This window comes from Cryptomeria japonica, unplaced genomic scaffold (assembly GCF_030272615.1).
Source record: "Cryptomeria japonica unplaced genomic scaffold, Sugi_1.0 HiC_scaffold_110, whole genome shotgun sequence".
Classification (NCBI taxonomy): Eukaryota; Viridiplantae; Streptophyta; class Pinopsida; order Cupressales; family Cupressaceae; genus Cryptomeria; species Cryptomeria japonica.
Genome location: NW_026728932.1, coordinates 94,700 through 119,889, shown reverse-complemented (window position 1 = coordinate 119,889; position 25,190 = coordinate 94,700). Strand labels below are relative to the sequence as shown.

Genomic DNA, 25,190 nt, shown 5'->3' with positions numbered 1-25,190 from the left:
CCATTGCAAAATATGAACTTCATTTCCATTAATTCTTCAAAATATACTAGAAAAGCACAAGTATTCAATCTACACCCTATTGATAAATGTCTTTTGAAAGAAAACACACTAATGAGTGTTACTAAACTTGTACATTAAATAATCAATTATTAGACCCTCAAAATGAATTTTGAAATTACATTTATAGGGAAACTTTTTCCTCAAAATTAGAGATTAAATTCCACCCAAAACCTTATCAAACTAAGAGGTACAATCAACACACAAGATACTAGCCTATAACTGAATTAAGAATTATAAGTTGACTCATGAAAATGAAATATAAGTCAGAAGGAACTTAGAACATGAAATTAAGGTGAAGAATCTACCTCCTACGCAAGATTGCAAGCAATGCACAAATGACTTCGATGCGGGTTTGATGTTTTTGGGGGTTGAAGTCCCCACGGACACCTATGTGGGATTGCAATGCACAAATGAATTGCCCTCTTCTTCTTTTTTAAGTAATGGCCATTGTCGTCAGAATTACGATGAACTCGAGCACTTTTTTGAAAAAAAGAAAATTTTCATTGCTAATGCCTTCTTCGTCGAAACCAAATGGCAAATTGCCATCAGAATTACAATGAATCCGAGCATTTTTTCAAACAAAAATCAAATTTGGTCACAATATACCTTCTCCGCCAGAAACCTCAGTCGGAAATCTAGTCCAAATGTATTAGTGAACGATTGAGTGTTTGGTCGCTGATCCTGTTTGAACTAACACAAAGGTCTAAGAAGAGATGGATAAGGATAGGGATGCCACGTGGAGTTGAAGTGGCAAGCTTGCAGAGGTTGGTGAAGTGTTGTGTCAGTGAGGTTGTTGGTATTTTGTTGACATTTAATGTTGACTGCGAAAATCATGGTAGGCATTGCAGAGGTATGCGGCTCAAGGAAGGTAGAATAGAGGTGACTGATGGGATGCATCAATCGATGTAGTGTGTCCAGGTATAGAATGAGGTTGGTGGTGCAATCTACATAACCATTTATGGTTATTAATCTTGTGCCTTGCAAATTGACTGTCCATGTTTTTCTTGTGCCTTGGAAGGAAGAAGATATGGCAGGAGATGCTTGATTACTTTCAGGTTGTTCATCCTTGCTTAGAACAAGATCTGATTGGATCTGATTAACCTCATGATTAGTGGAAGAAACCCTTGCGTGTCAATAGTTTGAAGTGACATTTTGGCCTAAAAGCTCAGTAATAAGAATGAAGGCAGAAGGCCATATTTGGTGATGCTGAATGGTGAAGGAGAGAGATTCTAGATAGAGAAAAGAGGAGACAAGATTGAGAAGAGCCAAGGAACTCAGCATCTGAAGAAAAGAGCTAGTCGGGAAGGTTAAACTGGTGAGAGGGTTTAACATTGGCTTAACCGACAAGATGATACAAATCAGAAAACTGCAAAATGAGTTACAAAGGTAGGAACCGGTAGTGTTGATGCTGACTAGAAAGTAGTGGAGAATGAAGAAGTTGCATGTCTGTATGGGAGAGAAGATCCTGTAGGTAGTGAGTAGAGAAACTAATAATGGTTTATGTTCTAACTAATTTTCCAACAAGCAGAGGTAGAACTAGTGTGTCTACAAAAACAAGTGAAGGTGAGCAGAGAGATTGAGAGAGAGATAGAAGGAAGAGTAGAAGTAAATCAGTGACACAGAGGAGATGAGAAACCAGAAGAACAAAAATTGTATGCAGTGGTTACAAGATTCACTTGTAATTAAACTATTACTTTTGAAACTAATTATGTAAGATAGATCACTGAGTTGGAGCTCAGTGCTCCTTAGGTTGGCACCCTAAAATCAAGGGTTGGTGTTCCTTGTGTTGGTGCCCTAAAGAAAGAGTGGTACTCCTCGGGTTGGTTCCCTAAACATTGTAACCAAAGGTTTTTACTGTGAGGCTAGATTGGAGTAGTAGACTCCAACATAATTTCTAACTGAGGTTTTTTCCATCTTGGGTTTTCCTTGTATATATTCGTGTTATGTGATGTGCCATTTGTGTGGTTAAATTGTGTTGTCTAGTTTTATCTTACCGATAATTTTTTTTGGTTCTTAGGTTGGTAACCGATAATCTCTCTTGGAGGTAAAAGGATTAACATAGAAATCACTGATTCACACCCCCCCCATCTCAGTGGCATCTTGTGTTCAACAATTGGTATCAGAGAATAGGTTTTCGATTGATAAGATTTCTCTAGCTTGGGTAGATTCTGGTGTTTGAACACAATGGTTTGTTTAGTGTCACATCCTACTCTAGTTTTTGATGGTTCAAACTTTTATGTTTGGAGTCGTAGGATGAAAGTCTACCTATCCTCTCTTGGGTTTGATGTATCGATGTCAATAGTAAATGCTTGCCCTAGTAAAGTCAATCCTCCCACCGGTCCTAAAGAAGAAAGGAAAAACAAATATAATGATGAAGCTATGGAGGCCATACTCAGTGGGATATCCGGTGATGTCTCCTCATAGGTGGATAGATGCAGATATGCTAAAAGCCTATGGGACAAATTGAAGAAACTTTATGGCAATGAACCTCACACTACAGAACTAGTTTGTGGAAACAAGAAAATAAATGAAGCACATGTGTCTGTAGATGATGAAGGTAGATCTGTTAGCAGCAACAGAAATGATAAGAGGAAACTCACCTCTTTATGGCTCAAGAATCAAAAGATGAGAGACACACATTAGAGAGTAATCATGCAGATCACTCTTACAGGAAAGATGTGTTTGGGAGTGATAATGAAGATGAAGCTGAAGTTGATCTGAATGTGAACTGGTAAGTGCACTAGAAGAGCTGCAAAATGTTAGAAATAAATTTAAGAGGTACAAAGATTTAGTTCCTAAAGAATGGAGTTGGTTGAGAACATGCCTCAAAGAATCAAATAATAATATTTGCATATTGGCATCTTAACTAGAAGAGGCAAAAGGATTGACTAGTGAATTGAAATCAATATTTGATGCTAAGGAGAGAAGATGTGAGGAACTCCAGCTAGAAGTGGAGAAAAAGGACAAAGATTGTCAAGACCTAAAAGGAGAAATGGAGAACATCAGGAAAGACCTTGAGAAGTGTCAAAATGAGCTCATGGTAAGGATCCAATATGATGGCAGCATTGATGCCTTGGACAAGATGCTGACTAAACAAAAACACACCAAGGATACCAGAGGATTAGGATATGCTACTGGTGAATGCTCTACAAGTTAGGATGTCTCTCACAAGGACATTCTGTTTGTCTCCTCTAATGGAGATAACAAGGGTCAGACCTTCACATTTCGAAGTGCACCAAGAAAGAAGGTTGACCTAGCTACAACAGGTGAGGACTTGAGGCTAAAAATGAAGACCAGTGCAACAAGAATAAATAATGCAGATCCTAAAGGAAAACAAAAGTTGAGATAAGATAGGTTCACCAGAAACAACAATGCAAGAAGGCAGCCTAAGAGACTCCCCACTAGTGGAAGACAAAGAGATGCAACACCCCAGAGAAGTAGAAGTGGAGAAGCCAAAATCGGTCAGATCACCTCATGTTTGGCAGAATGAATTTTTAAGTAATAAATCTCCATTCTCCGATTACTATTTTGATTGTAAAGGATATGGCCATAGGGTAGAGGAATGCAAAATGATGTCTAGGAGTAGAAAATGTGTTATTCCTAGAAATAACAAGTTAGTGTGCAAGAGATGTAATGCATATGGGCATAAGATATGAAAATATAGAAACATGTATATGCTTACTTCCGGTTATGCCAACAAGAATCTCGTTGTTGCTCCTAGAAATGTAAATTGTGTATGTTAAAACTTCATTGAATTTGGCCATAAAAGTCATCAATGCAGGAAGAACTCTCAGTCCTATAGTAACCGGTGGAACAGTCCTAATCAACACAAAGGAAGTTACAAGGCATATGAGAAACAAAGGACTGCATGGAAGAAAAAGAAGAAATACTCCTGCATGTTCAAGAAATCCATGGAGACCGGTAGCTAGCCGCAATGGCATGAACAAAAGAAGAGACTTAAACCAGTTTGACAGAAGGTCCTCAAGACAAGTGCTTGGGATGAATGTAGTATGCTTCTATGGCAATATATCTAGTCATATTGTAGAACCTGGTAAAGAAAATACCTATCAATAGAAGAAGATGAGACTTGATCCAAAGGCTACAAATGTGAAGAGGAGGGGGTCCAAGAAGGTATGAAGGAAGAAGGAAGAGAACACGTCCATGAATCAACATTGTGCACTCAATGCATAGGTGATATCTCCTAAAGTTTAAAGGAGATGCAGATCCTTAGGGGGAGTAATGTTGATTAGATCATTCACCCCCAAATATTGAGAAGGACAGAGGAAAGGATGGGCAGTCACCGACATGATGAAGAAGATAAGATGAAAGAATGTGTGCAATTGATATCTTGGCTACACATTCACATGGGCGAGATGGATCACTGCTGTAAGTTTCAAAGTGGGATGTCACATAGGAAGGAGAGCTAATGGACAAAGTATACTAAATAAGATATTGAATTGGTATAGTAAACTAGCAAGTGCAGTATGTTGCCAGTAGGGATAGTTACTAGTATGGAAGAATTTGTGAGTTAATATGTTATGGTTGTGTTGCAGCGGCTCTGGTAGCCTGGACAGATCAATTTATGTCTCTAATGTTATCAGAAGTTGTCCTAACTGATAGTGTGTTGGACCTGCAGCCGATACCATGTGTATGAGACATTATGATGTCAACTAATGTGAGAGTTGACATGGAGTCAATGTGACAACATTATGGTCAGGTATGTTTATGTCATAAAAATGGGATGGATGTCATGGAAGTGAAAGACCATCAGCACTCATAGATGCTCACTTCCACTGGTACATGTGCAGTTTGGGGTACCGGTTTAGGACATAACAGAAAAATGAAGACCATAGGGTTGTGATTCAAAGGGAGTTCACAAACATATTTTTATGATTGGTATCTGATACACTTGACACAGGAGGAGATCAAGTGTCATTGTTGTTGCATCATGGACCGGTATATAGGGAAATGTGAACAAGATATGAGTTATCTGCATAGGGGGAGAATATGTCAAATAGTTTGGTGTCAGCCCTTCGGTTCAAGTGCTGCTAGTTGAGAACTTGCATAGCATAGTGGTAAAAATGGAACAAGCAACAAGTACAAAAGGGGAAGAGAGAGCTTGCAGTATACTGGTTGTCAAGACCCTTTTTCATTGTTGTCAAAGGTAGAGAAAGTATCTGTAGTATACTAGATACTACATGTGTGTTGACATTAATGCCAAAGGGGGAGATTCTTGGCATTGTGTTGTCATTGATGTCAATCAGTATAGCATGACTGGTATGGGAGATTGAAGCGTATTGTTGACATTGATGTCAACTAGTATTGCGGGTCACCGATATACAAGTCTGCAATGGCATGTGTTGAAGACATGCACTAGAGACTAGTGTGGTATGATAACCAGTAAGTAATGTATTGGCATTGAGTGGCTGCTAGCCGATAAGCATGTGCCCCGTAAGATAGAAAACATAATGGGATGTTGATGATTGTGATGAAGAGGCAGAATGCTACAATAATCATGTCAACACCAGAGGTGAAGCATGTGCAGGCCATCAGTAAGAGTTGGATGTTATACAATAGGACTCCCACTGGATGAAGAGAAGATTCACAGAGAATGTGCTATTATAGTAAGCAAGGATGGCATATGGAAAAGCTACCAGGTCATATGTCAAGCTGAAGATGCATCTACTCCTCATGGATGTTACATTAATACCACCAGGTGACATAGATCCTTTCCCATTGCTAAGTGGTAATACCTTGCTTATCCCATAGTATGCATGGCATACATCATGACCCCTTGGGATAAGACAACCAAAGCAAGCCAAGGCGGGTGATTGGATGCATAGAGCAGACAACTAAAGTGAAAAATGAGGAAGCCTCTTGAGGTTAAGTTTAGAGATGTGCACTGGATCAACATGTGAAGACATGATGTGATTCTAGTGCGGAATAATGATTCACACCCCCTCTCAGTGTTCATTGATTCCAACATCAACCATAATTATCTTTTTAATGTGAAAAGTACCAACCCCTAAATAAATACAATAAGGTTATCACTTATTTACAACAAAAACCACAATGATATCTCTTGGAAGCCACTTACAAGCCCCAAAACTCACCTGGAAGCTATTAGACAGCTCAGATAACTAGAGGATAACTAAGAGGGGGGCAGTGAATCAATTGTCAACAAACTATGGAACTTTAAGCATTAAAACCTTATTATCGAAATACATAAACCAAATACCGGAATATCGGATATAGAAGTGAAGCACAAATATAAGCTACATAACATTTACCAACCATCCACAAAAGATAACACCAATATTTGTACGTGGAAAACCTAGTAAAGGGAAAAGCCACGGTGGAAAGCCTACCCACAGTCTGATAATAATTATGAAGTATGTGATTACAAAAAGAGGGGCCTTCACATGCAAGAAGGCCAACAACCTAGAGTGCACTCCTCATCACAAAAAGAGCTTCACTGACTACAAAAAAAAATCCAGACTACAATCCAGAAAGAAGAATGAACTGCAAGAATAGCATCTGTTATGCCTGAGTACAGTCCTGGTTAAGCTCAGAACCGGAGGTCTTAAACCTCTTTCACCAACTCAATTCGATCATCTATGATCGACCAAAACCTCTACATATGATTATAGCATTATTCACAGATAGATAATTTCCTAATCCCATAACCCATCCATGACATACAAAGATATCTTACATCATACATATACCAACTCAGGGCCTAAACAATTAGGTCGGCCACCTAAAAGATAATACAATAAATTCATAACTTAAACCCGCAATCCAATAATCATCCAAGTCGGCCTGGGATCAAAACAACATAAACCATTCAATAAATCCAACCGGTAATGCATCGGGATCATCCACCAACACGTTACATAAACTGGTCCATAACCTAGCAGAATAAGACCAAACCCAAAATAGGTTGCCATAAACCAAATCCAACACCACCAATCAACGCGAACATGAACAAGATAACTAGTATCATCTTGTGAGCCATCTAGAAGCCGCACCAATACCACTTATCAAGTGCATCAAAATATCTTCAAAAAAGCTCTACTGGTTAAACCCTTACCGGTGACGAAAAGGCTTACTAGAGAAAATGATAGCATATAAGTCATCAAATCCCAAACCAACTGATCATGATACACATCTAAATAACATGAATGACAGATCCAAACCAATTCCATAAATTAAAGCATACCATATCAATATCATAATCCAACCACTCTACCGCAACCTACCGAAAGTCGGTAAACAACCAAAACAGCTAGTGTTGACATCAATGACAAAACATCAATGCAACACATAATCAATTCCTCCAAGTTGCCAACAATTTCCCCCTTTGGCATTTATGGCAACACTGGATGTGAAAAACATCCAAGTGCCAAGAAATGCCAAACAAGTCTCCCCCAAAGGAAGATAGCTAACAATCTCCACAAGATGATGTGACAATGAATTTCTGAACCAGCAAACCAAGCTCCCCCTATGAATGATATCTCTATTAAGATCAGATTTGTCCCCTTTATAATTAAACTCAATTTTTCACATGTATATCTCTCCCCCTTTGACATTAATGCCAGAAATATGACATAAACATCAAAGATAAATCATAAATCCTTGAACCACACAGCCGACTACTCCCCCTGAGTAGTAGCACCTCCACATCAATGTGGAATAAATAATTTCTTTGTAAATGCATACCAGACTGATGCCAAGCAGCATCATTCGGGTCTCTACCAGAGGGGCAGAAACCCCCAATTTGTCTCTAAAGTACTCAAATGATTCTTTAGGCAAATTTTTAGTGAAAATGTCTACAATCTGCTCTTTATTGTTCACATAAACCAATTTGACTTCATTTTATTCCACCTGATCCTTCAAAAATTTGTATTTAATAGATATGTGCTTTGTCCTAGAATGAAATACCGAATTCTTTGATATGTCAATAGAAGCAAATTTATCATAGTGAATAACTACTGGTTCATTACAGTCCACCCTTATATCCTTCAACATTTGCTTCATCCATAGGACTTGGGTACAGTTAGTATCAACAACAAAATACTCAACTTCAGCAGTAGATAAAGAAGTACATGACTGCTTCTTATTGATCCATGAAACAAGTTTCTTTCCAAGAAAAAAATCTCCACCAGATGTGCTCTTCCGGTCATCAACATCTCCAACCCAATCTGCATCTGTATATGCACATAGTATAAAATCATCAACTTTAGGATACCACAAATCATATTTAGTTGTTCCTTCCAAATACCTAAAGATCCTTTTCACCGCACTCTCATGACTCTTTCTAGGATCACTCTGATATCTTGATACAATATAAACTGCATTCATTATATCCGGTCTAGTCTGAGTCAAATATAACAAACCTCCAATCATAGACTTGTACCTTGTAGGATTTACTAGAGCTGATACATCTTTCTTTGTCAGTTTCTCACTTGTAACCATAGGAGTACCTACCGGTTTAGAATTTTCCATGCCAAATTTCTTTAACAACTCTCTAGCATATTTAGTTTGACAAATGAAAATACCTTTATCAGTCTGAGTAATCTGCAAAACGAGAAGAAAATTTTCATTTCCCCAAACATAGACATCTCAAATTCATTCTTCATATTGTTAGAGAATTCCATACACAACTTATCTTTACCTCCAAAAATGATATTATCAACAAAGACTTCAACAATCAATATGTCATCATCAGTGATCTTATAATATAAATTACTGTCAGCATTACCTTTAGTAAAACCAAACTTCAAAAGATATTTATCCAACCTTGCATACCAAGCTCTAGGGGCTTGTTTCAATCCATATAAAGCTTTCCTTAACTTGCAAGCCATGTTTTTGTCCTTTGAAAGTGAAAATCCATCAGGTTGCTCAATATAAACTTCCTCATCAAGATCTTTATTCAAAAATGAACAGTTAACATCCATCTAATAAGCCTTATAGTTCTTATGTGCAGCATAGGTGAGAAATAATCTCGTAGCTTCAATCTTAGCTATCGAAGCCAAATTTTCATCATAATCAATTCCTTCCTTCTGAGAATATCCTTTACAAACCAACCTAGCCTTATTCCTCACAACATTTCTATCTTCTTTCAATTTATTCCTCAAAATCCATTTAGTTCCAATAACATTCTTATTTTTAGGTCGGGGAACTAAAGTCCATGTATTATTCTTTTCTATCTGATCTAATTCCTCTTCCATAGCTTTCATCCAATGTTCATCTTTGCATGCTTCAATTACTGATGCCGGTTCAACTTTGAGAAATTAAATATACATCATCAGCTGCCAACCCTCTTATTGTCATCACTCCTTTGTTCTTGTCTCGAATGATCTGATCTTCTGAATGATTAAATCTTACATACTTAGGAGTCTTATGATTTTTTGTTCCTCTACTCTGATCTCCAGTTACTATTGAATTTTCTGATACTGTGGGAGTAACTGGTTCAACATTCTATTCTGGTGTCAGTGCTATCGGTTCAGTTATGATCATTTCCACTACCGGTTCTCTCTCATAAGTTCTGATTTGACCTCTATACTACTCATCCACCTTGACATTAGTGCTCTCCATAATTCTCTATATCTTTTGTTATAACATCTATATTCTTTGTTTCATTAGAATAACTAATAAATATTCCTTCATCACATCTAGGATCAAACTTTCCAATGGAATCATCTCTTGTGATATAATATTTACTACCAAAGATTCTGAAATACTTGAGTGTAGGTGTATGACCAAACCATAACTCATAAGATGTCTTACCAGTATCTCCTTTGATATGAACTATGTTGAATGTGTATACCATCGTGCTCACAAATTCTCTCCAATATATATGAGGCGGGTTAGCTTCCATCATCATAGTTCTAGCCGCACCCAAGATAGTTTTGTTCTTTCTTTCCACAATTTCATTCTGTGGAGGTGTCTGGGGTGCAGACAACTGTCTTCTTATCCCATGCTTCTCACAATAGCTATTAAATTTACCGGATGTGAATTCTCCACCCTGATCTGACCTTAAGCATTTAATATTCAATCCTATCTCTGTTTCAAATTTATCTTTAAAGATTTTAAACTTTTCAAATGCCTCATATTTCTCGCTTAGAAAAGTAACCCATGCCATTCTAAAATAGTTATCAATGATTAGCATAAAATATCTATCACCCTAAAAACTTTTTATCCTAGCATAACCACACAAATCAGTATGAATAAGATCAATAACATCATTAGATTTGTCTTGTATACTCTTAGAAGAATTTTTGACTTTCTTTCCAATTTGGTATTCCTTACATACCAGATTATAGGGCTTCACAATCTTAGGTATGTCTCTAACTACCTTAGTGGAACTGATCTTTATAATGCAATCAAAATTCACATGACACAATCCATTATGTCATAGCCAACTTTCATCAATTTGTGCAATCAAACATGTCTTCTCACTAGAGTTCAAATAAAAGATGTTACCTCTAGTCTAAGTATCGATTGAAATCTCCAATCTAGATCTGTTGATAATATTGCATTTTCCATCCTTGAACTATAACTAAAATCCCTTATCCACCAAATATCCTACACTCAAAAGATTATGCCTCAAACCTTCAACATAATAGACATTATCAGTATTGTTCTTACCATCCAATAATATAGTTCCTTTTCCCTTGATCATGCATGCTTTGTCATCTCCAGATCTAGCAAGACCACCATAAAAATTTTGCAAAGATAGAAACTTCCTTTTATCTCCAATCATATGATGTGAGCATCCACTGTCTATCACTCATTCATCCTTGTCTTCAAATTTAGCAGCGAGGTCCACCCCTTCAGGTATTAGATCATCTTCCTTGATAGCCAAGAATACCCATTCCTTTTCATTGTTGGATCCACTAGCAGAATCTTGTGCTAGTTCATTATCAGAATCAGACACACCTTCCTCATCTACATAATAGCATGATTTTTCTTTGTTTCTCCTGTACTTATGCTTGTTCTGATAATTGTGGTTAGGCCTAAAAGATCTTCTAGCTCTTTCTACAAATCTTGAATTCCTTTCAGGACATCTAGATGCAAAATGGCCTATCTTGTTACATGCAAAACATTTAAAACATGATTATCCTTCATACTTACTTCCTGTCAGACCTTTAGGTACTCTTCTAGAAAATAGGGCTTCAAGTTTCTCAAATTCTTCATCTTCTTTCTTCATTTCCTCTAGTTCCTTAGCATATAAGTCTTTCCAATCACTCTTGCCAGTAGATGATGCGGATGCATGAAAAGAAGATTCAGATTTTGCAGCTCTAGAAGGTCCAAATTCCTCAAGCTCAAAAGAAGATAACTTTTCAACCAAAGTATCCCTGTTAATATAGGTGTTTTCCATTGTTCTCAACTAATTAATTCCAATATCCTTCATCTTATAAGGCGGTGGCAAAGATCTCAATGCTTTAGAAACTATTTCATCTTCGCTTAGAGATCCACCACAACACTGAATTCCTACGTTAATTTCATTGACTCTCTCCATAAAACTAGTAATCCTTTCATCTTCTTCCATCTTCAAGTTCTCGTATCTTACCCGCTAACCATCAAGTTTAACAATTTTAATAGCATGGTCACCTTCATTCAGAGTCTCCAATTTATCCCATATAGCCTTTGCAGATAATTTGTCAGTTAGTCCCATTATTTGATGATCAGAAAGTGCACATAAAAGAGCTTCTCTAGCTCTACAATCATTCTCAATGTCCTTATCCAATCCTATCAGAGGAGGATTTCTAGATGCCGAATTATGAGTTGTATATCCTTTCTTGGTGATCTCCCAAATTTCTTTCACAAGACATCTCAGATGAGTCTCCATCTGAATCTTCCATAACCTGTAATTTGTTCCATCAAGCCTAGGAATTTATCTCTAAAAAATAGATGCAAATGAACTTGAACTATTAGATGCCATTGGATCTTCCTCAAATGGTTAAGCTTCTACAAAGAGGACCAAGCTCTGATACTAATTATTAGAAAACTCAGATAATCAGAGGACAACTGGGGGGGTTGAATCCATTGTCAACAGATTATGAAACTTTAAGCATTAAAACCTTATTACTAGAATACATAAACCAAATACTGGAATAGAGGATATAACAGTTAAGAACAAATATAAGCAACAAAATATTTACCAATCATCCACAAAAGATAACACCAAGATTTGTACGTGGAAAACCCAGTAAAGGGAAAAACCACGGTGGAATGTGATTACAAAAAGAGGGATCTGCACATGCGGGAAGGCCAACGGCCTATAGCACACTTCTCATCACAAAAGGAGCCTCACTGACAACAAAAGAAATCTAGACTACAATCTAGAAAGAAGAATGAAATGCAAGAATAACATCTCCTATGCTTGAGTACAGTTCCAATTAAGCTCAATACTAGAGGTCTTAAACCTCTTTCACCAACCTATGATTGACCAAAACTTGTGCATATGATTATAGCATTATTCGTACATAGATAACCGCCTAATCCCATAACCCATCCATGATCTAGAAAGATATCTTACATCATATATATACCAGCCTAGAACCTAAACAATTAGGTCAGCCACCTAAAAGATAATACAATAAATTCAAAACATATACCCGCAATCCAATGATCATCCAAGTCGGTCTGGGATCAAAACAACATAAACCATTCAATAAATCCAATGGGTAATGCGTCGGGATCATCCCCCAACACGTTATGTAAACCAGTCCATAACCTAGCAAAATAAGATCGGACCCAAAATAGGTTGCCATAAACCAAATCCAACACCACCGATCAACAAGAAAAGAAACAAGATAACCAACAACATCCCATGAGCTATCTATAATCTGCACCAACACCACTTATCAAGTGCATCAAAAGATCTTCAACAAAGCTCTATTAGTAAAACCCTTATCGATGACCAAAAGGCTTACTAGAGCAAATTATAGCATTTAAATCATCAAATTCTGAACCAACTAATTGTGATACACATCTGAATAGCATGAATGACAGATACAACCAAAATAACTAGTTTTGACATCAATGACAAAACTTCAATGCAACACATAATCAATTCCTCTAAGTTGCCAACAAAATCCAATCCCCCTAACATGTTCCTAAAGTTTAGGGACAAATACAAATCATAAAGATATTTTATAATGCTATCATACGCATAATCATCTAGTTCTATATTAAAATATAAAATATCATAGTAAATATGTTTCATAAACATAATTCCAAACAAATACCACCATGCAATATCGAGAATCATAATATATTTTCCACAAATTCCAATTAAACAATTCTAAAAAATCATCACAAGGAAACACAAGTCTAAAAACATGTCTCTAGCCTAAATAAAACTATCACAAATCCTGAGAACAAGTCAAAAAAATAAAATAACCAGATTAGCACATTTAAACACTATTTTGGTGCACTTGCACTTTCTGATAGTACATTTACATATTCATTTAGCGCATTTAATAACCAAACTAGTGCTTTTGTGGGAAATTATGGTGCATATGATGCACAAAGTAGCACATATGTTAATTCCTCTAGTGCATTCACGATCCGTTTTAGCGCATATGACATAAAAGAAAATGACATTTGACACAACAGTAAAATAAAATTTATAAACAAACTTACAAATTTGAAACAAGATCCAACTTCATACAAATTAATCTAAAAAGAAACGTATAAGACCCAGAAACTAAAATAAAAGACCCTAGAACATAGAATATTTCTACATAAAGAAATACTAGGCAAGAGTCCAAAACTTAAAAAAAGAAACGTTGAAAATAATTTACATATTTCCTTTCAAAATTACAAACAAGACACACACAAAACTAATCTTTGAAAGAACCCAAAAATCCTCATCCATAGCAAATGGAATACACATAAATAATTTCATAGATTTCTTCCCAATAATTCTGAAGACAATTTCAAAAAAAAAGAAGACAATCTTTCTTTTTTGGAATCAAGATGCAACCTTCCTTAATGCAAACCACAACAACAATGAAACATCCAACCCATAGTCTGAAATCAACCAAGCATGCATACGAAACTTCTTCAAAATTCAAAAGTAATTCTTCTTTCAATGCAACCCAAAAATAACTAAATTTCTCTAGAAAATATCACAGCCTTCTCAATTTTTAGCCCATACCACAATAATGCAAATCACCTCTCAAAATTCTCCAAAAATCCCTAAAATAAAACATAAGGAAAAAATCCTAAAAAATAATCTCCCTTCATGCACAAAACTCCAATAGCAACTTCAATGCAAAACATAAAGCTCACTCCACCTCCACCTTCGAAAACAAGGAAAAATAATTAAAACTAATAATTAGTAAATTAAACTCCCAATTAGCCAATAAAGCAAATAAAATAAAGTGAAAATAAATTAACAATGAAATATAAAAGCTCAATAGTAAAATTTCTTAAAATAATCAATTATTAATATATAATAAACTCACAATAGATATTAATTATTAATTACATAGTAGAACTTAATAGAATTATTAATTAAATAAACACCATGACTTAATAAAAATCCAACCCAACATAATAATTAAAATAACATACCACATAACTCTTACATGACAACATAACCAAAATACTAGAACTGACAAGATATCATCCAAACCTAGCATGTGATAAGACATTATATCATTCTCTAATTAACTTTCAATTGAGATTAAAGACACTTAAACCTATGAAACCAAGTGGAGTCAATGTCTAGTACCTGCATCCTACATAACACCAAATGTCTATGCACAACAAACACACACACAGACACATGTATGTACATATATGTGTGTATGTGTGTGTGTGTGTGTGTGTGTGTGGCGGGGGGAGGGCGAGTGGGTTATGCATCTACATACAAATATAGTCATGGAGTAAACACATAAGTGAAAATGCAATATCACACCCTGCTCACAATCAGTGGAATGGTACTGTCCCTTCCACGTCCACAATAACAATACATCATATTATAAACACATCATCATATCTAATATAAACATGAAGTAAAGTTAGCACATAACAAGATAACATCATAAGTAAATGTAAATAATTGAATATGAATAAATCAACATAGTACTCAGCATATCATCATCCATATAAAAAATAATGTATCATCTCTTAACATGAAATGTTTATCAAAACATTAAAAAATCCATAACCATTTACCAATAGTATCATAAATAAGTCTAAACATTTTCATAAATATCTTTTAGTGCATAAAAGAAAAGTATGTCAAGCTTGAATGAGCCCAATTTGTGAGAGTCAATCCATTGGTATATCTCATCAACCCATTGTTCATTAGATAAAATGGCATCTAGCATTAATTAAGTAAAAATAAATAAAGCAAATTGCTCTCTAAGACCTAATTTTAGCTGCATATGCTTGCATTTAGGCCAAATTAGTCTTTTAGATTTTCTATATGAATACCCTTTTAAGATAATTATTGTAGTGTTAAAACAAGATTGTAAAGCACATTAATTTTGCTTGCCAATTTATACATTTTTTTAAGTATTCTCTCTCTTCAGATGATATACATGTAGAAGTTTTTCTGAATTGAAATAAAGTTTCCTGTTCTCTGTTTTTCAATGGGATTGTGTTTTGGAATGGAAAGCATGAGAAAGAGACTTGACAAAGCTGAATTTTGAGCATGTACTTGTTTATTTGAGTAATAGAGTCCAGTAAGAGAGCAATTGCCCCTAACATTGAGGTTTTCTCATCTTCTTGAGGCCACCTATCATAAACATTGTGTGTTGCATTTATCAGCAAGGGAAAAAATGAAAACCTAATGCAAAAAATATATGGTTTATAAATACTTCACAAAGCAAAAATTGTAGAGCCTGCTAGACTATCTTTGGCCCTGTTAAAAATCTTTTATTCGATAATCAGCTAGAATTTATCAGATTAATGAGCAGTAAATATTTTACACAGGAAAAAATAATTACAAAGATGCGTTTGTCCTTACATATGTCAGAAAGGCAACCCACTGCTTTAGCCAAAAGTAAAGCATCCAATAAAAGGCATTTCTCTAAGCTTTTTAGTGTCCTTTCTGGTGCATTGCATATCAACCCTAAGAGAAAATATTACAAATTTGCCTAAGGAAAAAAGTAAAAATATAATAGTTACTACTCTAGGCTTAATAGCTTAGGTTCTGGTGCATTATAGACAAGAGGGTGACAACCAAAAAATTTGACAGAATAGACGTTTTCTATAGTAAACTCCATACGTGTGCTTTCATGTACGTTAAAAGTAAGAGAATGGGAGCATTTACGAATATCAAATAAAGGAAACTACCAGGAGTTATTCCTAAAACTGAAAATAATTACAATTATAAAACCACATGCAAAGCCTAACACCAGCAGTGGAGGAAAAGAAAATTACAAAACTAAAGAAGCAAATGCTAAACATAACACTCAGGTAGCTGCTTAAAGTAGCCTACCATTTCCCATGCACAATTTGTAAAACGAAATCTAGAAATCTAGAAAAAATGCTTCTCTACTTGAAAATATAAACCATTGACTCTGGATGCTCATAATTCTCCAGACATGTATTTCCTCCCAAAATTTCTTCTTTCTAAAGGCTTGTTAATTTATTCTGGAAGGCCTAGACGAATGAAGATTACAGTACTTACTATCAGGAAGTGGTTGAAGCCTTGATTCAAAAATTGACAACTTTATAATAAAAGCTCTTACAGCATATTCAACATCATTTGCCAAAAAATCTGACTTAAATGACTTAGTCACATTCAACAGGAAAATGAATTTCTCAACTGGAATTTGATATTTTGTCGGTGAAAATTATAGCCTCTCTCTACTATGTCCTGCTCAATATCCATCCATTACTCAGCTGTTTAACATAAAAATTCTAAAATAAATATAAAGAACTTGAAATCATTCATGTACCATCAATGTTCAGATTATCCTAGAAGACCCTATATTTAAGTACAAATAGTGAACTTTGTGACAATACTATAGCTGTTTTATATTGGTAAAAACTTGTCTGGCATGTTGTAAACAGAATATAAAAAGGTAATGCAATTACTGAGAAGTTTTCTTAATGGAATATTCCCAACATCACGACAAGATAAATTTAATCCCCACTTGAACTCCTTTGAATCATAAAGTGGGAAACAAGACTTTTAAGGCACCCAAACATGAGAAACTCATCCGTCTCAATCATCTAGCCAGTTTTGTTCTTGTACTTAAGGTACAGATAAACAAAAAAAACTAGAAGATTTGATAGTGTTAATTTGTAAATGTTAAATTGCTGTCTGCGAAACTAGAAACTCTATTAGGGTCTAAATCGATTGCTTTCAAACATGTACACAAACACATTGGCTGTGAATTGCTGATAAAAAATGTGTAAAATATAACCAAAAGATTATACTGTACTATTTTAGATATTCAGTTCACCTAAATACAAGATTCTATCAATTCAGAATAATAAATTCAAACTTTCCACAACTATCAATTGCTTATGATACGGTTTATGTTAAAGTGCTGCACGATTAAAAATGTTATTTGTTCTCCACATAGACTCTTGAACACACGAATCATGGTATTTCAAGCAAGTACCATGTTATTACAAACTATTGTATGTTATCCCTCTTTGTCTGTTATCCCTGAATTTTGTGAGGGACAAAATCTTGAGGGGTGGTGTCTAAAACGAAGATCTTCCTCTATTTGTGGGCAGGCCTTCCCTATGGAAATCTATAAGTAAGGAAGACAACTAAATTCTAAACAGTCAGCATAGAGTACTCTCTAATAAACAGATGTACAACGTTCATCATGTATAGGAATTAGAATGTATTCTGGGGGATTATATTCTGAAATCTCCACTACATAAACTCCACTAAGTTCAGTAGAATTAGAATACTACAGATATTTGAAAAAGACTTGAGATTAATTATCGATTTCTCATTATAAACATTATACTTTATAAACACTTAGATATGAAAATAAAGTGGCATTTGTCATCAAATTTGCAAAAAATGATCTGAACGATTTCTCACACATGAAATATTAGAATTTTGAAACAGATGAAATATTTCTTACACATGCACAAAATGAAATACAAATCTTGGTCTACATGTGAATGCTAGTTCATTAATTTACATCTTTAGAGTAAATGCAGAACCATAGTTCTCTTGCCTCCACTCCCTTGCTGAAACAATCAATACTGTACCTAGAATTTCATTAGAAAGACAAAGTTCTTCCAAAAGTTTTCCTTTTATTCGTTACCTTCTATATGGTGGATTTTATTGGCCATGTTTTCCTAACTGGTTAATTCTTTTCAAATTCGAATTTAGATTTGCAAATTGACAAATTTTGAGTAAATCATTCAACTTTTGGCATAAAGTATAGTGGTAGCGAAATTTCTTGGGAATAAATTGGCAAACCAAAAGATTAAAAATTAAAAATTCTATTAATTGAATTGAATAGGGGAAAATTCAGGTTAAATTCAGGTTAAATTCAGGTTAGAGTAAAGTTCCAAAAAAATGAGAAAAAAAAGACCCGCAAATGTTTTTTCCAACCTAAAAAGTATAATTTATAAATTTAGAAAGTTTTAATCTTTCCACAATTAGATCATGATTAAAAAATACATCAAAAATGGATTTGCCCAATTAATTGCATGAAAATGCAAATTTTTCAGGGAAAAAAGGCGTCAAGGCCAAGCAGCAATAAATGGATTAAATCATGATTTTGTGAAGGTTCCTGCAACTATGATATTATAATGGTTGCGCAAAGTTATTAGAATTGCAAAAACATACATTTATAAACAGTTTTTAGAATTTGCATGAAACACATCTCTTTAACTGGAGAGATTCACCAACCATTCTACAAACATTTTCCAAATTCTTCATGCCTCAATAGTTCCCCTAACTTTCTTTCTATGCAATATCATAAAGAGTTAAATTCAATCAAAATCGGTTAGTTATATACCTGAGACAATATGGTCGTAAGTCTGCTCAATCTTCTACATCTTCCTCGGTAACGTTCAGCATTTTCTCTTTCTTCAGCTTTCCCTTGTTAAAGGCTCTCTGTTCTGCACAATCTTAAGTTTGTCGAACATGTCTTTATTACATACTATGTATTGGTGGGCACACCATGTGTCAACAGTTGGTTGCATCGTCTCATCTAAAGGTATCTAATATTTCCAAACTTTGAATCATGTTCCAACTGTACCTCTCTCTATCAAGAAACATCTACCTTCTAAAAGCCTGATGGATATTTGCATACTCCCTGCATGCAGTATGATTCAAGTACTTTTGTTTCATGTCATCTTCTGTTCATTTGAAGAAAATGCTGTAGACCTTAGCTCTCTTGGTTTATTGTCAACATGTATTTATGACACATTGAATTTTTTATTCATGATAGATGTTAAGGCTTCATCCAGAGTTCGAGTGAAGGTTTTCTTATAAGTTATAGATGATCTCTTTATTGATGTTAATCCATCTTCCCCCTGTGCTCCGGCCTCACCTATTTCATTTCGGAAGCTCACATGGCTTGCAATTCCCGATAGATTTAATTTTGTTGGGGATTTTGACCTCTATTACAAACAACCAATTTACTGGGATAAAGAAATTTAAGACTAAATGATCTGAAAAACGTCAACAACATTTGCAAAACCTATCCAACAACATTATAGAGGTAAACGAAACAGTATGCATACAAAACTCAAAAAGATTTACATGGCAACCCTTATGGGAGTGAAATATCCTTAATAAATAATTTCAGATTTATATGCAAACTTTGAAAAAATTAAAAACCAGATAGCAAGTCCAGAACTCTTACACAAACAACAAGAATACCACAACAACAAACTCAAGACACACATATATGGAAATCTTAATCCACAGAATAGTGCAGAATAGCTTCAATAGTTTAGGGGACTTAAGAATAAATATCTCAGCAAAACATTAAATATGTATATCTTCTGTGCGTCAGCCTTTCTTTTCATGAATTTGGCATTACCCGTCGATGTCCATTAGCTTTGCTTCCCTGCATAAACCAGCTAACATAGCTTACTTAACAAGCCTGGCCAAGGGTCAAGCCAAACCATTAAAAAGAAATTTCAGATAAAAATTCCCTCCATTACAGAACAAAGAACTTCTCAAAATACTCACGTCAGTAAAGTAATGCTCTTTTCTATAGGCCGCAATGCTGATTTTCTTAGAGCTTAGAAAAGCAGGTTTCGGAATATACAAAATATTACTAATTAAGGAGGCTAATCAGATAGTACTGAATGAGTGGCTCGAGAATATCCTATGCATTCAATATGCACTCAACCTATAAGATCCGTGACAATGTGCATTCAATGAAAAAAGTTCTCTACATTTTTTCAGAATTCAATGAGCATTCGCAATTATGGAAATAGAAAAAAATTATGTTATGGTTGTAAATAATTCAAACTTTCATAAAATAAAGAAAATAAAAAATGAATTATGCAATGACTGTGATCAATAGAATAACAGATAAAAGATTTTTTTCTAATTATAAAAATATGAGTGAAAATTAAAACTGTATTATACTGTAAAATGATTGACCAGCTTATAAAACAGATTGAATCCAACAACGCAAGAACTAATAAAATAACTTTAGAAACATATAAGTATATAATTTTATCCCTTACAATAACCTTTTACACATCAAAATAAATTCTAAACAGTAATTTAAATTACATATATTAGGACGCATTGAAATGTTTACGACATCAGTAGCACCAGCAATTTCTAGCTCACCTCATGCTTACAAAGTTGCAGTGGCCATATACTAAGAGAAATTTTGTCCATATATAGTAACCCAACCCTCTGTATAAAGGTATCTACTTTCACTTATTCCCTGTTATACACCGATCAACAGCTAAAACTGCATCATCATACAAATTGAAGACTCTCTTTCTTATCCTGTTATTGAAACACAATATTCCAATCACAATAGAGAATCCCAAACTATAACTCAATCCAAGTCCGATGGCCCACCCTTTCATTTCAGCATCTGAATTTTCTACACCAATTGTCTCAATACTTGTGCAGTTGTCATATCCAGAAGAGTTGTTGCAGACTGTTGTATTGGTAAATGGAATCTCACTTAGCTTAGGATTGCCTAAGTAGGATGACTCCCCAAAGGTCAGAAACTGCCCTCCGTGGGGTACTTTTCCATCAAGCATGTTGTAAGATAGATTCAAGAACTCCAAATAAGTCAGCAACTGAAGTTCCAAGGGAATTTTGCCATTCAACCTGTTTATCGAGAGGTCCAGAGACTCTAGCTGATCCATGTCTCCCAATGTTTTTGGGATTGGGCCACTGAGATGATTCCTTGAAAGGTTAAGGACTATCAAGCCCTTAAGGGATCCCATTTTGAGAGGAATGTTCCCCGATAAATTGTTATTTGAAAGATCAATACATTTAAGAATGAAAAGAACTTTCACAAACTCACCATCCCCACCTTTCCACGACATTACAATTTTATTTGTATATATTGCACCATCTAAAGTATATTTTTCCAAATGGTTTGGATTACTCTGTGATTCATTGACCATTGCAAGCAAGTTTGTAAGGTTGCTCGGAATAGGTCCTGAAAGGCGGTTGTGTGAAAGGTCCAGAATTTGAAGATTTGAAAGGTCGATCACCTGGCGTGGGACACTGCCATGGAAATGATTAGACCTTAACACCAACACGTGCAGTTGTGATAGCTTCCCAATCCAATGGGGAATGGTGCCTTGTAACTTGTTATTTCCCAAATCCAATACTTGCAGAGTGTGGCATTTTGAAAGCGAAGACGGAAGAAGTCCTCTCAACTTATTACCAGCGAGCTTCAATGTATTAATCTCTTTCAGGTTGCCCCATTCTGCTGGCATTTTACCTTCTAGATGATTTTCCGCCAAATCTAGAACATTGAGAGAAGAACATTTCCTTATCAAATGGGGAGGAATCATATTGCTCAGCATATTACTTGACAGGTCAAGAACCTGCAACTCTGGAGTGCAAATAGAATCTGGAATGGCTCCACTGAGATTATTCCTAGACAAGGATAAATACCACGAATTTGAAAGATATGCACCCGTATCAGCAGGAATAGAACCATTAAACTGATTCCCCGACAGGTCCAAAAGATGAGCATCAGGAGGAAGAGGAAGAGGACCTTCTAAGCTGTTATTGTGCAAATCCAGATACATAAGAGTCATGGATGTTAGACTAGATGGCAGAGAACCTGTTAATTGGTTACAGCTAAGGTTCAAATAATAAAGACTGGTTAAGTCCCAAATCCAGGACGGAATATCTGTTGCAATTCTGTTAGCGGATAGGTCCAGCTCTATCATGCCATATTGGGTTACTAGAAACGGTGGAATTCTATCTAAATTGCAGGAAGATAATCGCAGAGCCTGGAGGTTTCTAAACTGTGGGATCCAGGGTGAATCACTACTCACGGTTAGGTGATTATTGGAAAGGAACAGATATTCAAGTCTAGTTAGATTATCTAAGAGAGAAAGGGATATGGAACCACTTAACCCATTAGAGTCCAGCCAAAGGTGTTTTAAGCTAACAAGATCTGAAATTGTGCGAGGAATTGCTCCATTAAATTGGTTGTAACTGAGGTCAAGATATGAAAGGGAAGAAAGTGATCCCAACGAAGGTGGGATTGATCCTCTTAAGTTGTTGTGGGACAGATCCAAAGAAAAAAGTTTAGAGAGATTGGCGATGGACAGAGGAATTTTACCTTCAATTCTAGTATTGAACAGATGAAGACTCTCCAAGGATGAAACGTTCCCTATAGCAGATGGAATTTCACCCTCCACAGCTGTCCGTGAAAGAATAATTCTAGTCAGTGATGGTGAAATTTGTTGTCCAATAAAAGAAATGTCTCCTCCAAGATTGTAATTGTCAGAAAGATCAAGTGAGAGCAAGTGGGCAGTCACATTTTCAAACCAAGCAGGTATTTGGGCTAACAAAGAATTCCTTGAAAGATCGAGATGAAGGAGAGAAGTGAGTTTGACAAGGGAATTGGGAATTGGTCCGCTAAGCCCACACCCAGACATGCTGAGTTCTTGAAGGTTCCGTAGACTGCCAACAGCTTCGGCGCTCTCCTTGCCTACAGAGATATTTAGTCCATCCAGAACGAGGTATTCCAAGCTCACTAGATTTGATAAGCTTTCCAAACTCACATAAAATTCATTTGCATCACCAGCATCTGACAAAGCAAGAAAACTGAGTTTCTTCAACATTCCAATATGGGGAGTGATGTTACCTTGAAAGTAGTTATCACTGAGATCGAGGTGCTCTAACTCTGCAAGCTCAAACAGCGATGAATGGATGTCACCCTCCAAATTGTATCCATTCAAATCGAGTAGAGAAACATGGCCTGTGCCGAAGTTACAGCCAACTCCACTCCAAGTGCAGCAATTCAATCCGTGCCAGGAACTAAGCCTTTTATCCTCATCTGCAAGATCTGCCTTAAAATCCAGGAGAACATTTCTGTCGGTTAGCGGGCACGCCATTGTAGGATAGGCGATCAAACATAAGAGGCCGCATGATATTGTAATGATTGCAAGTGCAACTTTGCTATATGAAACCGTAGCTTCCATATCTTTCGCAAAATAAAATGCGTATATCTATGCTTTCAATAAAAAGAATTGATCAGAGATCAGGTAAGAAAAAAGCTAAAGAAATCCCTTGGTTCGCTTAAACATCTTTGTGTTGGGATTGCCGTGTATTATTGAACGACTGGAAAAGGTAACCGCAGTAAATTTTGTCATATCCCGGGTCCCTGCCATTGAATGCATGGAAAAGTACAGTAATTAATTTTGTCGGATCTTCTGTATACAACTGAATGAATGGAATCGTCATCTTTTGTCTACAATTAATGAAAGGAAAATGGTCCTTACACGTTCACTAAATAATTATTATGCCTGAGCAAGTGGAAATGTTGTGGTCTCACGTCCACTCAATCACTTCTACCATCTTCTATGCATTACTCGATGAGTGTAACAGTAGGGTAATGGCTACGCAGGGGGCAAAATGGCCCGCCCATGCCATGCCTTTTCTATGCCCCTCATGCCATCAGGCCAATCATTCCCAAGCCCGTTAATTTTTTTTTCTGTTAAAATCTAAAATATTAGCTGCTCCCTCTGTCCGCCAGATTACTTGATTTGTGCAATTTGTCCTGTCAACGTTTGGATCAAGAGACGTTGGTAGTTGCAGGACAGGAGACCGTAAATGTTGCATCTCGCTCTAAGAGTTTTTACTTTTGTATAACACTCGAAATCCCTAATTTTTTTATAATAATTTATATATTTAAATTTTTTATTTATTTTAATAGAAAATATATTACAATATATAATTAATTGTAAGATATATTATATGTAAATTTTAATAATATTATTTTAAAAAAATTTAAATAGTGATATAAGTAAATAATAGTTTATTTTTTAAATTAAAATAATTAATAGATTTTAATATAAAAATTAAATACGTAAATTTAAAATTAAAAATAGTTAAATTATTTTAACATAAGAAATAACTATATGACTGTATCGTTAAAAAAAATGCAGTTTGATATATATTACCATCCAAATCAATAGTAAGTATCCAATTATTTCTTAATGTTAAAATCATTTAATTATTTTTTATTTTAAAATTACTTATTTATTTCTTATATTAAAATCAAATAATTATTTTAATTTAAAAAGTAAATATATTTGGAAAAAATAAACTATTTTTTAAGTTAGGTAATCATATAGTTATTTCTTATGTTAAAATCATTTAAATTAAAATAATTAATTGATTTTAATATAAGAAATAAATAAATAATTTTAAAATAAAAAATAATTAAATGATTTTAACATAAGAAATAACTATACGATTTTAACCTAACAAATAACTAAGTGATTTTAACATAGAAAATAAAAATTATTTATATATAAATTTTAATAATATTATTTTAAAAACATTTAAATACTAAATAATAGTTTATTTTTTCTAAATATATTTACTTTTTAAATTATTAAAAATTTATAATAATATTATTAAAATTTATATATAAGTAACAAATAACTAAGTGATTTTAATCATATATGTTAAAATCATTTAGTTATTTCTTATG

General features: G+C 34.9%; 1 protein-coding gene across 1 annotated transcript; it reads right to left on the bottom strand.

Moving 5' to 3' along the window:
- Positions 1 to 19,823: 19,823 nt before the first annotated feature.
- Positions 19,824 to 23,754, bottom strand: LOC131045176 (receptor-like protein 7). Its single transcript, XM_057978714.1, has 2 exons — positions 20,831 to 23,754; positions 19,824 to 20,090 (listed from the first exon to the last, which is right to left on the bottom strand). Exon 1 carries the CDS (start codon positions 23,671 to 23,673, stop codon positions 20,920 to 20,922), a length of 2,754 nt encoding a protein of 917 aa, XP_057834697.1. The 5' UTR covers positions 23,674 to 23,754; the 3' UTR covers positions 19,824 to 20,090; positions 20,831 to 20,919.
- Positions 23,755 to 25,190: the final 1,436 nt, after the last annotated feature.